The 15,471-nt window shown below is 33.8% G+C and overlaps 2 protein-coding genes across 4 annotated transcripts in view; both read right to left on the bottom strand.

Annotated features, from left to right (window-relative positions):
* Positions 1–2,997, bottom strand: part of LOC142972321 (guanylate cyclase 32E) — a 32,822-nt gene extending 29,825 nt beyond the window's left edge. For all 3 annotated transcript variants that reach the window (XM_076113345.1, XM_076113347.1, XM_076113346.1), the window contains exon 1: positions 2,778–2,997. In XM_076113345.1, the coding sequence (XP_075969460.1) occupies positions 2,778–2,801 (24 nt within the window). In that variant the 5' untranslated portion in view covers positions 2,802–2,997. The remainder of the gene's footprint in view (positions 1–2,777) is intronic.
* A 4,979-nt stretch (positions 2,998–7,976) lies between these two features.
* On the bottom strand, positions 7,977–15,300 carry LOC142972319 (uncharacterized). Its single transcript, XM_076113335.1, has 6 exons — positions 15,128–15,300; positions 14,840–15,036; positions 14,492–14,602; positions 14,074–14,205; positions 8,221–11,729; positions 7,977–8,131 (listed from the first exon to the last, which is right to left on the bottom strand). Exons 1-6 carry the CDS (start codon positions 15,157–15,159, stop codon positions 8,120–8,122), a joined length of 3,993 nt encoding a protein of 1,330 aa, XP_075969450.1. The 5' UTR covers positions 15,160–15,300; the 3' UTR covers positions 7,977–8,119.
* Positions 15,301–15,471: the final 171 nt, after the last annotated feature.

Below are 15,471 nucleotides of genomic sequence, written 5' to 3'. Positions count from 1 at the left end.
TACAAGTTCATACATACTATAATGCGAAAAGACTTTTTCCCCGACCTAATACAATCTATGTATGAATGTACATATGTATGTATCATGTGTCTATCTATGTATAGATGCCTTCACCCGCATGTTTAGACAAATAGATTAACGATACCATTAGCCTACATATACATATTCAACAACAGATACAATCAGACACCTACTTTTAGGTTAGTTTTGATAAAACCGATACGTGAAGTAAATTCTGTTCGCTCACTGTATATAGTTATATATACTGTATCTTATAAACATGATCGTGTAAATTGAGAGAGTAGGGGCTAGTTTAACAGCTTATACGTAAGAAACAGATAATCTATTTGCTGGATAAAGCGACATCATATATTATGTACCTGCTTATAAAAACAACTGTCAAAATTCCATCTGTTAAAGTTATTTGAAAGATATTTAGAGGTGATAAAACTGAGCCTAATAGAAATCAATTCAATATAAATTTAGTTACAGCATATTCATAGAAACCTAATACCTGGTTTAAAAATGTTATGATCTAAAGCTTGTATTACCTTTTGCCGTTGATTTTCTTGACAAAGAGTTTCTTTTCTGAAGTGTACAATCGATTTCCGTTTTATAATGACGTAAGGAAAGATATGATATTATACAAGTAGATAAACTCATTAAATTTGATGTAGAGCAGGAAATCTGTTTCTATTACATGGAAGAAAAAGCGGTTTTACTTTTTGCCGATGTACATGTCTATGAGGCATGTATATGAGGATGAGTAGGTACTGAGTGTCTTTAAGTAGCTAAACTAAGAGTATTATACAAATCTAGACTGATAACATCTTTACTAATTCCGAACCTTCGTTTAATGATAAACATCTGCAAGTTTTTGAAATAACTACTAACACCGAATTTGAATACGGATTGAATATATTGTTTCTAACTAGACCGATACTATTATTTGAAAGATAAAGAATAGTTTATATGGCTAATCCGATTTATCTCATGTTGTCATTTTGGTTTCAAACAGCCTTATCTAATCTTTAAAATCCGTTTCTTTATTACATCCATATTGTATAATATTCAAATATATGTTTCTTTGTAAACTGTGTCAAAATTCAGACCGACTTATATTATTACGATAACCATTTTTGAAGTTTCAAGGTAAACGCAAAAAGTAATCCTACAACTTTGTCTCCCTGAGACACGATTATTTAGTGTTTGTTTATTTATATTTATAAAGGTGATTGCTTTATTTTTCGATTAATAACATTGTATTTCTTTTTAAAAATAATTACGTTAAAACCAACGAGACAATTGGTTTTTTTAGATGCTACAAAGGCACCGCCTTCTTTTGCTTAACCGAATTAAAACTACGCGCTAAAGCTTGTTTCTTGAAAACCGATTTTTAAGTAAGGATCAACTTATTTCGGCATATGGTCCTAGGAATAATAAAACGAGCTCTATCTTTTAAAAACTTCAAAGAGCAACATCGATAATCTAATGTTACTATAATGTTTCAATCTCACTTTGCTTTGAATAGAATTGTTTCCAATGAACCTCATTTTAAACTTATTTGCCTTATTGCTTAAGAGCCCAGTAAGCGAGGACCTGGGTTTCGTAATTTTACAAATGAATAACTTTCTTATGTAAACTGACTCACTGAGGTAAATAATTTTTATATTAATACTTGTTTATTATATGAAGCGATGGGAAAAAGAGATTCCTTTAAAAAATATAAAGAGGCAGCTAAAGGCTCTAACTGACTTATTTAAAAAAAATATACTTTTCACGAAATTGGTGGCTCGTAACTTTTAAATTTAATTGATTACAAGAATAGAAAATATAACATACGAACTTCTGTTGATCAGAAATCAGGATTCAAAAGCACGGAAAGCATTTTGTAGGAGCCCGTCGGTGTTTTAACATTAAAGTTCGCCTTGGGTATAGGTACTTTATACATGCTTTATTAGGTATATTAAAAAATAAAGTTGATGGTGACAGTTTGCTACAATACAAATACAATTTTTAATCGAGAGTTGGAGATGGAATATAGGTTGCAATTGCACTAAATAAAAGTAACAAAGGTAGGAATATTACAGCTTTTAGAAAACTGCTTAGTAATCAATTGTGATTATTTGTGATTGACATTTCTATCACGTGCAGTTCGTCTAGTAGGCGCGACAAAAAGCCACACAACATAAATATTACAGTCATTACATTTTATTACTTGTAAATGTGTTTCAAATGCCGTAATAAACGTTATTTTTTATTCCCCAAATTGTAGAAAACGTGAAGGGGCTGTATAATTCGTTTTAAATTTAAATAATATAGAAATTCCGACGCTATACTTCGTCTTTTGGGAAAAACTCGAGGAATATTTATTGGACGCAGTAATTCGTAATTTATGTCGCGAATGTTGTTTATTACATGAAAGTGCTGGATTTTTTAATCTGATCAACGAAACTTAATATTCAAAAGGACGTTTTTCTAAATTCTTGAGACGAAAGTCGAATATGAGTTTGCGATTTACATTAAATTGGATCGAAACGAAGGGTCCGATGAGGTTTTCTTTAAGACAAAAAGAAGGTCGTGTTTTTTTAGTTTTATTTGACTCTACAGTAAAAATGTAATATTATCTTTTGAGCGCTATTTTCTTGTAATAAAATATGTTTGTTGCTTGAAATAGGTAGAGTGGATAAGTACATAAGTAAATAACAAAACGTACAAGCCTATTCAGGTTTATAACTATAAACATGGCTGTTCAGAGAACAATTTAAATTGCTTACCATTATCCATGTTGAAAACTTCATTATGTCCAAGTTCGCAAACAGTAACAGTTCACTCAATAGTTTACAAATGATTTAATCATTTCTTAGAACAAGATCACATAAACTCATATTTTTATATTTCGTGTAAAGGGAGCTTTTATTATTTTCCCGCCATTACGTAAAGTTTGCACGCGATTCGCGACGCGCGGTGAGGAGCGCGCGTCTCTTCTCGTGCGCTGACAGTAATAGACTGGCTAACAGTGGAATACCTAACTGAGTTGACTGACTGGTGAGGTGAAATTGTGATGACGTTGATCTGTGATCGTCAGGACTGCTCTGCTCTGACTCATACTACGGAAAACCGACACCCTTTTGTTATTATTCTCATTAGGGATTCCTTTAATTTCCAATCTCGGTGGGAATAAGTAAAATCTAGCATATTCCTTCGGTTTTTACGCCCTAAGCCAGTAGAAAAATAGGCACAATTGATTGCAAACAAACATTCGAATGCTCAGTTTCGTAGTCCGTGAAATCATCCAGATATTCAAATTCAAAATTCTTAACTAACCTTGAATAAAGAAATTTGCTCGTCCGACTCTACATATTCATAAAATACATTTGACTTCCGTTTTTACTGTGAATTTGTGAAATCGTCGAAAAATTACGAATATTTTATCATCAGTATGACATTATGAATGAAACATATACATAACCGGAGTTCGGTCAAGGCGAGCATGCTTGTTGCACTACATGTATAAGTACCTTACATCGGCTACGTATGTGTAAATAGATAAACGAACGCGTCATTAAACTTTAAACTAACGTTACTTAATTGATTTTATTGGTTGTTCAACTTTATTATGGCGAATATTTCGTTTCTGCACAAATGTTGCTCTTAGAAGATCTATTATTTTCATAATCACTTGTCGAGTGTCACTACCATGTTCGAACTTTCCGTTCCCAACACTTAATAAGAAGTATATAGCCTGAAAGGTATAGGATCCAATATTTTTACAAAAAGTGACTGCAACTTGACCTCCGAAACCAGTGAGATAACGATAGCCTGAGGATAAACCAGTTTTTAAAATTTTAATACGACTCGATAGATTTGAAATTTTATATTCGCGTTTTACCTGTTAACTTCAAAACATTAACTATTTTATTCATATTAGGATTATTTAATAAGGATAGGGAATTAACGTCACAGGATTCCTGTGATTTGCAAATCCTTGGTTGAATCATGGTTGCCGATGTTCTTTTTTCCTCATATGAGTATAATATAATACGGACTAAATGATATTCACAAGGAGCGCCTGATCTCTGTGACCTAATTAGCGTAGATACTAATAAGTGATAATGATAACCTACATAGTGTCTAAGTATGATTTAATAGATGTACGGTACCTCGTTATAACTCGTATATATTTTGAAACTAAATATTAGAGTAACGTCTTTATTTTAATTGATAGAGATTTGAACGTACGGCTTTGGTGAATTGCCAAAGTATTTTCTGAATATTTAGGTCTACCTATAGCTACATATCGTATAATATATAGTATTTACGTAGATATTATATGCTCGGCTTTAGGTCTAGCAGATATTTGTATATTGTATCTACCAAAAGTTGAATACCAATTTGGAAAAATGAAATCACTTTTCTCGAAAACTTAGAAAAGCGGTATTGTTTTCTTTCTCCCGTTTTTTAATTGCTGTTCGTACACGGTCTTAGACAGGTTCTCACTACTATTAAGAACAATGCACAAACGAGTCTGACGGGCTGTATGTATGTGCAATATTTAAATTCTTAACAAGTTGCACGGGTCGGGTGCCATATGAACTTAGCTGCAATTAGAATATTAATATCGTTATGACTTTTTGCTTTAATGTAGGCACGTATTACCATTTATTTTTGGACTTCGTTGTGTATCTTATAGAAATTTAGTAAAAGCAACTAGGAGAGTAATCGGGACATTATGGATCGCTGACACCTTAGGATTCTAATCGATTCTTTCGTTTAGTCCTATCCTGATTTATCAGATAGTTGGATAGTATAGATTGAGGCGTTTGTCATATTGTATTTGTTACCAGATTATAATATCTCTTAAATAGTATTAAATATGTAACAGATTTTTCTTGGTAACTATTTAAGAAAAGAGCACCTAATTCGGCGATTTTTTACAATACTATCTATATTTTTATTGATGAAACGTTGATTCAAAATGCTTAACAGGATAAATAATGTTCCTCGGCTAAGGTAAGCTGTTCCTGTCCTCTATTATTTAGTAAAGCTTTTTTACAGTGGCTTGTAACTTTACCGGTCTGTGATCAAGTTAACTATGATTTATTTTATCCTTTGAGCTAGACCAGACCTTAGGCACTAAACTACCTACTATTTAAGTGCTCAAGTTCTAAATATAACGTAAATTTTATTTTTGTAAAATAAGTGTTTCGGTATGTTTTTTTAGATACAAAATGAAAATACTTTAAAATAAGCATACCGTAGAATGTAGGCTAGAATATGTTAAGGTTGGTAACCATGGAAACGCAGACCATGGGGTTTCTAGTAATCCGTGTATTAAATTACCTACGAACCTTGGAAACCTTTGTATTAGTAAATAACTTCATACTTCACTTAGGATAATATATGTTATATAATAGGATAATATATAAATCTTCAGCCAAAAGTACTTAGAGGAGCTTTTAAGCTGCCAATTTGATTCAAGTCTTCGATTAGCATTTCGGAAATTGTTGTGATGTAGGGTGCCAATTCTAGTTACTTGTTGATATTTTATTTATTTAATATAGTAATAAATAGAATATAATTATATTACCTATCTAAGGGGCTCTGTATCATATTTCCTCAAGGGTGGGTGGTTGCATAAGGCTTCATATAACTTTAATAGCACATTGCAAAGCGATATTGTTAGCTAGTGACATAATTACTCCATGGTAAAAATGCTCCATGGTGTAATTACTGTAGTGAACAGTGCATAATTAAGGACAAGTCGTTAGCTGATATGAACTGTTATCTATCCTGCTCGGATCTCTTTACTAACTATTATAATTAGCGGAAATTGGTAATCATAGTGCCGATCTTTCATACATTTTCATTTTTTATAATATGTTGCTGTTATACCCAGAAACTGACTTTGAAGAACAGAAGGCTGAAATTGTATAGCACGTTGCCAATAGGGATTGAAGCCGAGACCAAATGTATTTCAGTCGTACACACTCCTAACGGCACTTACAATAATGCACGAGTATAATACAAAATATACATGATACAACATTAAATATAAGTATAAGTGTACTTCACCATGGAAACAGTTCGTATTCTTTTGTGGATAAAGCTACAGTTGATTTGTATTACGTTCAGCCGTTCAGGGGCTGCCAAAACTGATACGCGAAGTGGCTATGGGTTAATGAAAAAATCGTTATCAGCTGGGTTCATTCCAAAAACTTAAGACAAAGAGGAAGAACTGGCTATACCCATTAATCATGCCTTTATCTCGATTGCTTTCAGATGTTTGGAGCCGTGAAGCCATTAATAAGAAGCTACGAAAATGTTACAGTTTTACTTTTCCATTATTAGGTTTTAAAATAAGTGCCTTCTACGTTGACAGTTACTTATTAGAGCAGGGACATCACAACGTAGTGTAAAATTAAATAATGTATGGACTCTCAGAATCGGAATAATATTTTAGATAGCGGTTTAAAACTAGTACGAATAGTATGTTTTTGCTGAAAGGTATCGTTAATCATAAAGAAGCTGTCATGGATGAAATAAGCCAAGATGTTTAATATGGACGCTTAAATATCACAAATCACTGTAAAGAAAATACAGAGGGACTTGCAAACTATTTCGTTCTCCAGGGACTCAAATAGAAATGCGTAACCAGCTAGTACAGCAATGAATGCAATTAAAATGTGCTTGCAATGAATTCTCGAAAAGAAAACAAGTTGTATATTGTCTACAAAGACGACAGACGATCTCATTATAATGGTATCAATGTCTCTGATCTTGCTCACGACTCTAAGAGTCAAAGCTTCAGAAGGACGAGAGACACGAAAAATGAGACAATGTTTTAATTTTTAAGTAGATTTATGGGACTTTTACTCAGCAGTAGCAATTTTGAGGAATGCTTAGCTATTAAAAATAAAATAGAATTTAAGTTTGGATAGGTATTTATGACACCAGGGTGCCTCTTTAATAAAATAAGATAGAAAAGTGCTTGACTGTTGGTAAAAGATTCCCTCGAATGCACTAAGCATGGGTAGTATTCGAAGCACGGTCCAGTCCAGACGGTAGGTACTTAATGTGATCCACATATAAACCACCTAATTGTTTCTTAAGTCCGGTGTAATTTGTATCTTTAATTAAAAGATTGTAGAGTTGACGCGACACAAGAATTATTCCAATTGCAGAAGAATTATTTTCATATTATTGCCTCGATTGTCTGTGAGTTATACTGCCCCTGTGACGCAATCGATAGTGTACCTGGCTGCTGATAATGAGGTTTCGGATTCGATTCCCGGGTCGGGTAAAGTGCTATTGGGTATTTTATACACCTCCGCCTACATCTTGGGGTATAATCGGCGAGATGTTATGCTCTATGTATGTATAAGTAACTGATACGAGCAGTATACTGCAACAGTAATAGCTAGAATTCATTACGGCTCAACTAGCCATAGCAAACCAATAAAAAACGTGTGTGTAATAAAAATACATATTTTTGAATGAGAACACATGTCACGCCGTCTATGTCGATGATTTCATTTTTACATGAGTTAATGCCACTTGATCCATAAGTAAACAGAATTAGATTAACCGTACATCCATCTGTTTTTACAACATCTATCTTGATATAGCCCGCTTTTTATTATAAGTGACAGTATTTTTAGTTTTATAGACCATGCTTGTTTCCGGAGAGCTGCATACGTAGGTATGTCGTTAAAATAAATCAATGACTGTACTTTGCTTTATGACTTCTGATTTTTATGAGTGGCCAATATATCTTTGTTAGTGAATAGAAATATATTGAACAAGCGTTGATGGAGTAGTAGCTGCTAAGTTTATTATTTTAAGATTCCACATCGTGGTAGATAGAATACTGGATAGGTATTTATGTATTCGCAATCGTTGCGAATTCACTCCTTTGCGGAATAAAGAGATTCGGGCTTTGTATAAAAAACGGGTTTATAGTCATAACGAAAATACATATTAATAACAATAATTTATATTTTAATCACAGGTTTTGTATAAAATAATAATACAATAAATATTTTTGTATTGTTAAAAGTTTATCGATGCAACTTTAATAGTCGTATCTCTTCGCGTATACGGATCATTTTATGATTTATCACTGCACTTTCTGAAACAATGGAAACATGGTGGATTAATCATTGTATCTTTATACAGAAAATACAAAAAAATGACAATATCAAACTACTAAACACTTACCATAGTAATTTCTGGGAATATAGTACTCAAGTTGAAGTTAGCGCGGGAGGTGACGGGTAAGCTAGCAAACGAGCGATCCACATTATGACCCATAGTCTGCATGTTCGTCGGCATAAGGTGACTGTTAAAGAAATCACTCTGATATTGTGTCGGCATCTGGTTGCCCACGTAATTCGGATACGGCAGCTCTTCCGTCATTAAGTTAGGATGCTTTTTACTCGAAGCTTTGTTTTGCCACAACAAATGAGACGGGTCGTTCCAGTCCTCAATCTCGTTATTTATTTTAGCTTTTTTACTTTGATATTTCTTACTTGATTCTTTCTTAGAACATTCCAGTTTGTGTTTTGTTGCCGATTCTCGCCTCGAGCTTTTATAATTAGTGGGTATCTTCTCTGTTTGGAACATCGTCGTGTTATTCCTCATCTTCAACTCCTCATACTTATGATTGGCGTAATTGCATTCTGCCGTCTGATTGTAATCGATAAAGTCACCAGTAAACGGACCACTTGCGTAGTTGCCAGACATTAAATTACTACTCCCAGACATAAAATTAGAGTAAAATGAATTTGATATTGTATTCGTGGTAGTGTTGTACAAAGTAGTTCCTGAAAATTGTTGACTGGCATAACCATTGTCTGAGTAATCTAAAATTGGAGGAAAATGTGAAACTTGGGCGACGGCAGTGTCTTGAGTAGCGCTGTAATCGCTGTATTTCTGAGGAGGCATCATAAACTTAGCACTGTTCGTGTCTTGAATCTTCTGAGTACAATTCGCACCTCTCAGTAAAGCTTCAGTGGAGTAGTTGTTCTTTTGAGTTTTAGAAGATTTCTCCGCTTTACTATTCGACTTAGCCTTAGGTTGTGCAAATTGCGCCATATTGTCATAAGAATTCACTAATTTGGGATCATTGAAGACGTAACAAGGTTGTGGCATGTGATTTTCTAAATGAGGCATAGTTTTACGATGACTTTCATTTGTAAAGTGATTCGTATGTTGCTTTGATGTGATCGATTTCGAGGCATCCATATTTGGAACTTGAAATCTTGAATGCATGTTGTCAGTAGAGCGATTCATGATCTGCGTGACGGATAGGAAGTTGCCACAGTTTTGTACATCTGCATGTGACGCTGCCCGATTGGTAACATCTGCCTTTTTATTCTTGTCATGTGGACCTAATGCTAGATCTCCAACCAATGTAGGCAGGTTAATAGGAGGCGGGTCGATACTTATTTCTGTTGTACCCAAAGGCCTAGTCGAAGACGGCCATACTTGGAAGTCTTCTTGAGCTGTTTGCGTCGGGAAATTGTGCATCGATATAGGAAAGTAGTTGCCTTCGTTATGATCTTGCTTCTTAACAGAGTGATCAACATGATTGTAGGAAGATTTGTGCGTTTCTTTTACCTCTGGATGGGGTATTGGATTGCAATTGTTATGAACAGATCTTATTTCAGACGTCATCCAATTTATATGAGTTTTGCTGGGTGATTTTTTGGTATATTTTTCAGGAATTTGATGAGCCACATTATTGCTAGATTTAACAGTTCCCACATTCGCTTCAGTCATTTTTGCCTCATAGTGTTTAGCTGTATTCATTTTTGCGTTCATATTCTGTACATGTTCCAGTACAGAATAACTCTGGTTTTTCGAAGTTAAAGCTTTCGGTATATTACTATTAGTGTAAAACGGTACATCTTCAGTCCATAGATTTGTAGGTTGAGAATAAAAACTAGTAATAGTATCGGCGAACGAAGAGCTAGGAACTTTGTTGTGATTGTCTTTCTTATTAGAATTTGGTACTAACGGTACGTGGAAGTCAGGATTAAATGGATTATACGACGTTGTGTATGGCGCGGAAGTAGTTGTTAATATAGTATCCTTATTAAATGTATTGGTTGTTGTCGTACAATTGACAAAGTCTAAACCTTTGTGTGACCAGCCAAGGTCTATATCGTAGGTGAGCCTGGACGATCCGATTTTCATGAGATTATCATCAACACTAGAATAGTCCGATTTATTTTTAGAAGCATACTTCTCCATAGCACAAGGATAGAGACCAAGGCTGTTGAAGTCGTGATTAGAAGTGATACTACTAGTACTATAAATTGTGTTCTTAACAGTACCAAATGGATCACCTTTATAGAAAAAGTTATTGCCACTCACGTAACTGGTAGATTGACTCGGCGCTGTTTTGCTTGTACTGCATTCAAAGTCCAAATTAAATGAAGTGTCCGCTAGTGTGCAGCTGGTCGATATTAGCGAAGGCATAGTGAGATTCAAAAAGGGATTTTCGCTGGAAACATTTGGTAATGGAACTGTGTTCGAAGATTTGCTAACTGAAGTACTAGTATTAGACTCCTTAGTGACCATATTGGTAACGCACTTCTGTGGTTCACTTGGCTTGCTAGCAGTATTGCATGTATCAGTCATTTTGCTTGTTGCTTTCATTTTAACTTCATTATTCGGTTTTTCAAAATACGTAGTTGGTGGCGGAGGTAAGTCATTTCTCCTATTTTCTTTATGATTTGCTTGCGTTGTATTATGAGTATGTTCTTCAGCAGGACTGTCTGCTCTATTACCACTAACTAACGGGAAAGACATAAGAAATGCGGCTGTCGGCGACGTGGCTAAGAACTCTTCAGCTAATTCGAGTCGTGCGTTACCTGCGTCCACAACATTATCACACAGTGACGTATCTAAAGGTAAAATGTTAGGCAATTTGTTCTCCTTTTCTTTCACTTCTGGAAGACTTACTTTAGTGTTTGCGATAGTGCTCGCTATAGAGCTCACAATAGTGGTTACAATTTTATTAGATTTGTCTTCCTCTGTGGTTTTCACATTGGACACATGTTTCATTGTTGATGATGACGTAACTGCTACTGCTACAGGCTCTCTATGGACTGGTTCTACAGGTTTAGGCTTTTCTACAACATTAGGAACTTCGTTTTCTTTATTTTTATTAACACTTTTATCAGGTATATCATTACTTGTTTTATGTTCTTTAGGATTTTGATCTTTCTGCGTTTTATCCTCACTTGTAATGGCTTGAGACGATTCTTTAACTTCACTTACTGCTTTTTTATCGTGTTTGGCTGCCTCATTACTATTTTTATCATTTTCTCTATTAGAAGCTTCAGTGACTTTGTTTTCTTTCGTGGTACTTTCAGGCTTACTTTTCGCGTCACTATTTTTCAAACCGTCTTTAGCACTATTCTCTGCTGGTTTAGATTTTTTATTTGCTTTCTTAATATCAGTTTTTAATTTCACACTATTCTTTTTAGTTCTTGACGCGGATAAAGGATGTGAGTATGCAGAAATTGGTAGAATATTAACCATTGTTGTTTTAGTGATGTCTCCACTATTTCTACTGACTATAGGAACAGTTGATCTGTTTAAGGGCTGTAGATTTTGGTCGACTAATACTATAGCAGGAGGCATGGTTGGGAATAAGAGTGGTCTCGGAGGAAATATGTATGGGGCTGCTGGTAGTACCACTATCGTATTTTCTGGACCTGAAACAATAATACACCAACATTTTTACTGTTTTTTGTAAATTGAAATCTTGTATTTAAAAATATATTGGATGCTAATCTGACTAGAATGATCTTTGCATCTCTTAAATGTGTTTATAGAATAGAATAGAATAGAATAGAATAGGACTTTATTTGCAAAGAATGCAGGTACATACAAATAGGATGGAAAATAACATAATAAAGAACCATGTACATTCTGCCTTGTTGGCATGCAAATACAATAATATTTATACAAGATAGTTAAATAAGGCAATTATGTGATTAAAATGTATCATTTAGGAAATCCTGGACAGAATAATAACATTTATCAACAAGTAATTCCGTAAAACATTTTTTAAATTTCATCATTGGCAAGGTTTTCATATGATCAGGAATTTTATTAAAGATGACAGGAGCCATACAAATCACACTTTTTTTTAATAAGCTAGTTTTAAATGTGCCTGTGCACAGTAAGTTCTGATATTGTGATCTTAATGATGTACTTTGTTTTCTGGTTTCTGTTAATGTTGCAAATAAGTTACGGTTAGTTATAACCAATAATGCCAATTCGAGGATATAGAGGGATGGGAAAGTTAATAATTTGTGAGACTTAAACATAGGTACACAACTGTCAGTAACTTTGAGACCAAATATAGCTCTCAAACAGCGTTTTTGAGCTTTAAAAATGCTTTCTCGTTCACTACAATATCCCCAAAAAATTACACCAAACCTTAAGATAGAAATTACCAGACCATGGTAGGCCACTAATATTGTTGACAAATTAACTTTTTTGGATAGGTTGTATAGCATAAACGCGGCTGTGCTTAAACGCTTACAGATATCTTCTGCTTGTGGCTTCCATGTTAACTGGCTATCAATTATGATTCCTAAAAATTTTGTGCTATTCACTTTATCGATAGATTGGCCATTGTAGTTGATATCCATGTCACTTGTGGATATACGTTGGTGAAAATGCATAGTTTTAGTTTTTTGCAGATTTATAACTAAATTATTATTGTCAAGCCATTTTATTAATTTGCTGATTGAGTTATTGATATCATTTGCGTATGAGTCTATATTAGTACATGAAACTATTGAAGTACTGTTGTCTGCAAATAAAACCATTGGATTAGATATATGACGTGGCAGGTCATCACTACATAGTATAAAACAAAGTCGCCCATTTTGTCTGTAGTCCCTTCGTATGCATAAAACTTTAAAACTACGCAACGGATTTTGATGCGGTTTTCACTAATAGAAAGAGTATTTTCTCCGACAGGTTTTTATATATAATTGAAATACATTGAAACTATATTAGCTGAGTTATAGCGATTTATGTCCAAGAAGTCAGAAAAAAAATCTAATTGAAGATTGCATTTGTGCGTGCGCCGCTTATACCGTTGGATACAAGTAAGAACAATGTATAGCAAAAACATTGGTCTTTATTAGTTCTACAAAAAAGTCCGCGATGACATATATCCAGCTTTTTTATTTAAGTCACAAAAACTACTTTTCTGTATTAAAAAAAAATTTAATTCGTTGGGTGATGTTTAACTGGTGATATAACCAATAATACATATATCCTTATCAAAATAAGTAAGTTCATCATCACGAGCATTTAATTTAGATTATTTTTGCAGTTTACAGTGTGTTATTTAGACATATAGTTTAGGAGATATCACGATATTAGTATTGCGGCACGGTACGGGCCGGCCGCGGCGGCGGGAATACGATCTTTATCTATACTAATCTATACTAATATAATAAAGCTGAAGAGTTTGTTTGTTTGTCTGATTGTTTGTTTGTTTGTTTGTTTGTTTGAACGCGCTAATCTCAGGAACTACTGTTCCGATTTGAAAAATTATTTCAGTGTTAGATAGCCCATTTATCGAGGAAGGCTATAGGCTATATAACATCACGCTACGGTCATTAGGAGCGGAGTAGCAACGAAAAATGTTACAAAAACGGGGAAAATTTTGACCCATTCTCTTAGGTGACGCAAGCGAAGTTGCGCGGGTCAGCTAGTTAATATATAAGAGGAATAGTAAAGGTCCGAGGACACTTCCTTGCGGGACTCCATATTTTATTTCTTTAAATGACGATAGAGATTTTAGCTCCTTCCTAGATTTTAAACACAGGCTTGTTTATAGCTGAAATGTTGTGTTTCGATGAAACACTTAGCTATATATTTATGGAAGGTGCTCAATAATCTCAGTATGCAACTAAACATAAAGTCTTTGATAATGGACATTATCACATGCAGCAAAAGAAAATTAATGCACCAAAAAATTGGGACAAGTTATGAAAGGGTTGTTCCAACTGACTTGACTTAAATGTTTCTTACCTTTCTTATCAGTTATTCCTCTAGGTAAAAGCTTTGGCAATTTCTTTATTGTTTCAATCTGTGGCTTGGGTTTATCCTTACTGCTTTTAGCCTTAGCTTTCTTCAGCATCATGAGTTTAACATATTTTCCATCTGAAATTAGACAAATAAATTAAGGATAAAATAATATTATACCTGTAATCACTCCACAGTACTGTAAGTTAAAATTATTGTTGATATTTTTTTTCCTTTACTTTATTCATAACTATTCATAATAACATAATATCAGGACATTGATTTGCAAGGATTTTATTTGCAGTATATGCAAAGTTTAATTCCAGTGATAGTATTATTCCATAATAAGACATCATTTTTCCAAGTTATTATGCAGTCTTGGGTTGCAGGGCTCGTTATAAAATAGATTGACCATATAACTCACCTTTACGTTTTTTAGAGAGACCAAAATAAACTTGAGTGGAAGCATCTTTACCAACTACTTTTTTATGTTTTGCTTCATCAAGCTGCACTTGTACTGCCAATATTTCAGCCTCTGTAAAGAGTATTGTTTAATAAATAGGTTAACTTACTTCATGTTCACCAAAAACCAATACCAAGAGAGAAAATTATGACAGACTTATGACATAGTTTGACACAGAATAATCCTATGTAAATAATTCCAAGGTTCAATGTTTTAAGCCTGACTGATTAATAATGAGACATACATTGTTAAATAAAGCACAAGTAGATAATATATGATTGAAAACAGTTACCTCCTATGTAAACTTACTCAAATGTGTTATTACTTTTCCGCAGTTCGTTAAACATATTATAGCTTTTTGAATTATTTCCACTTTAGGACATTGAGCATCATCTGTTTCTTCATCAGGGAAATTTGTTTTGTTTATACTTTTGGCCACTTCACCTAGTTTGGATATAGCATCGTTAAATTTATTGCGTCTGAGACGTTCCCATTCCCGGCAACGGCTGTAAAGGATAATTTTTTGATAATAAGAAACATAGCACTCAATAATACTGTAACTATCTGAAAGAATAAGCCTCTGAATTCAAAATTTACCTAGGCGTTCGCTTCTGTGACGGCGCTTCCATCGTTGTCTACCACTTTTGTAAGTTATATTATGCTACATTTACTTTTAATATTGCTTGTTTAATTAGTTTTATTTGATAAAATCCTATAATTATTAAACCAACAACATCTATTTTCGTCATTTATTGACATAAGACATATGACATTTTATTTTGACATTACATGACTGTGGCATAGAAATTCATAGAATGACAATTCTGCCGTCGTAAATCTAAACACAGTAACTTCAAAATATGCGTTTTGAGAAAAACGCGGTTGAAGTTTAATGGTTAATTTTTGCTCTCATGAAGATACTAATTATTGTATATTATTTC

This window comes from Anticarsia gemmatalis, chromosome 4 (assembly GCF_050436995.1).
Source record: "Anticarsia gemmatalis isolate Benzon Research Colony breed Stoneville strain chromosome 4, ilAntGemm2 primary, whole genome shotgun sequence".
Lineage (NCBI taxonomy): Eukaryota > Metazoa > Arthropoda > Insecta > Lepidoptera > Erebidae > Anticarsia > Anticarsia gemmatalis.
The sequence above is the reverse complement of the archived record's forward strand: the minus strand, read 5'-3'. Positions and strand labels throughout refer to the sequence as shown.

Bases quoted from the DNA above. Each gene is read 5' to 3' on its own strand.
- LOC142972319 (XM_076113335.1), bottom strand. From the start codon at position 15,159: ATGGAAGCGCCGTCACAGAAGCGAACGCCTAG. The intron at 15,037-15,127 runs GTAAATTTTGAA...TATCCTTTACAG, and splicing joins TCACAGAAGCGAACGCCTAG to CCGTTGCCGGGAATGGGAAC. The intron at 14,603-14,839 runs GTAAGTTTACAT...TACTCTTTACAG, and splicing joins AAAAGTAATAACACATTTGA to AGGCTGAAATATTGGCAGTA.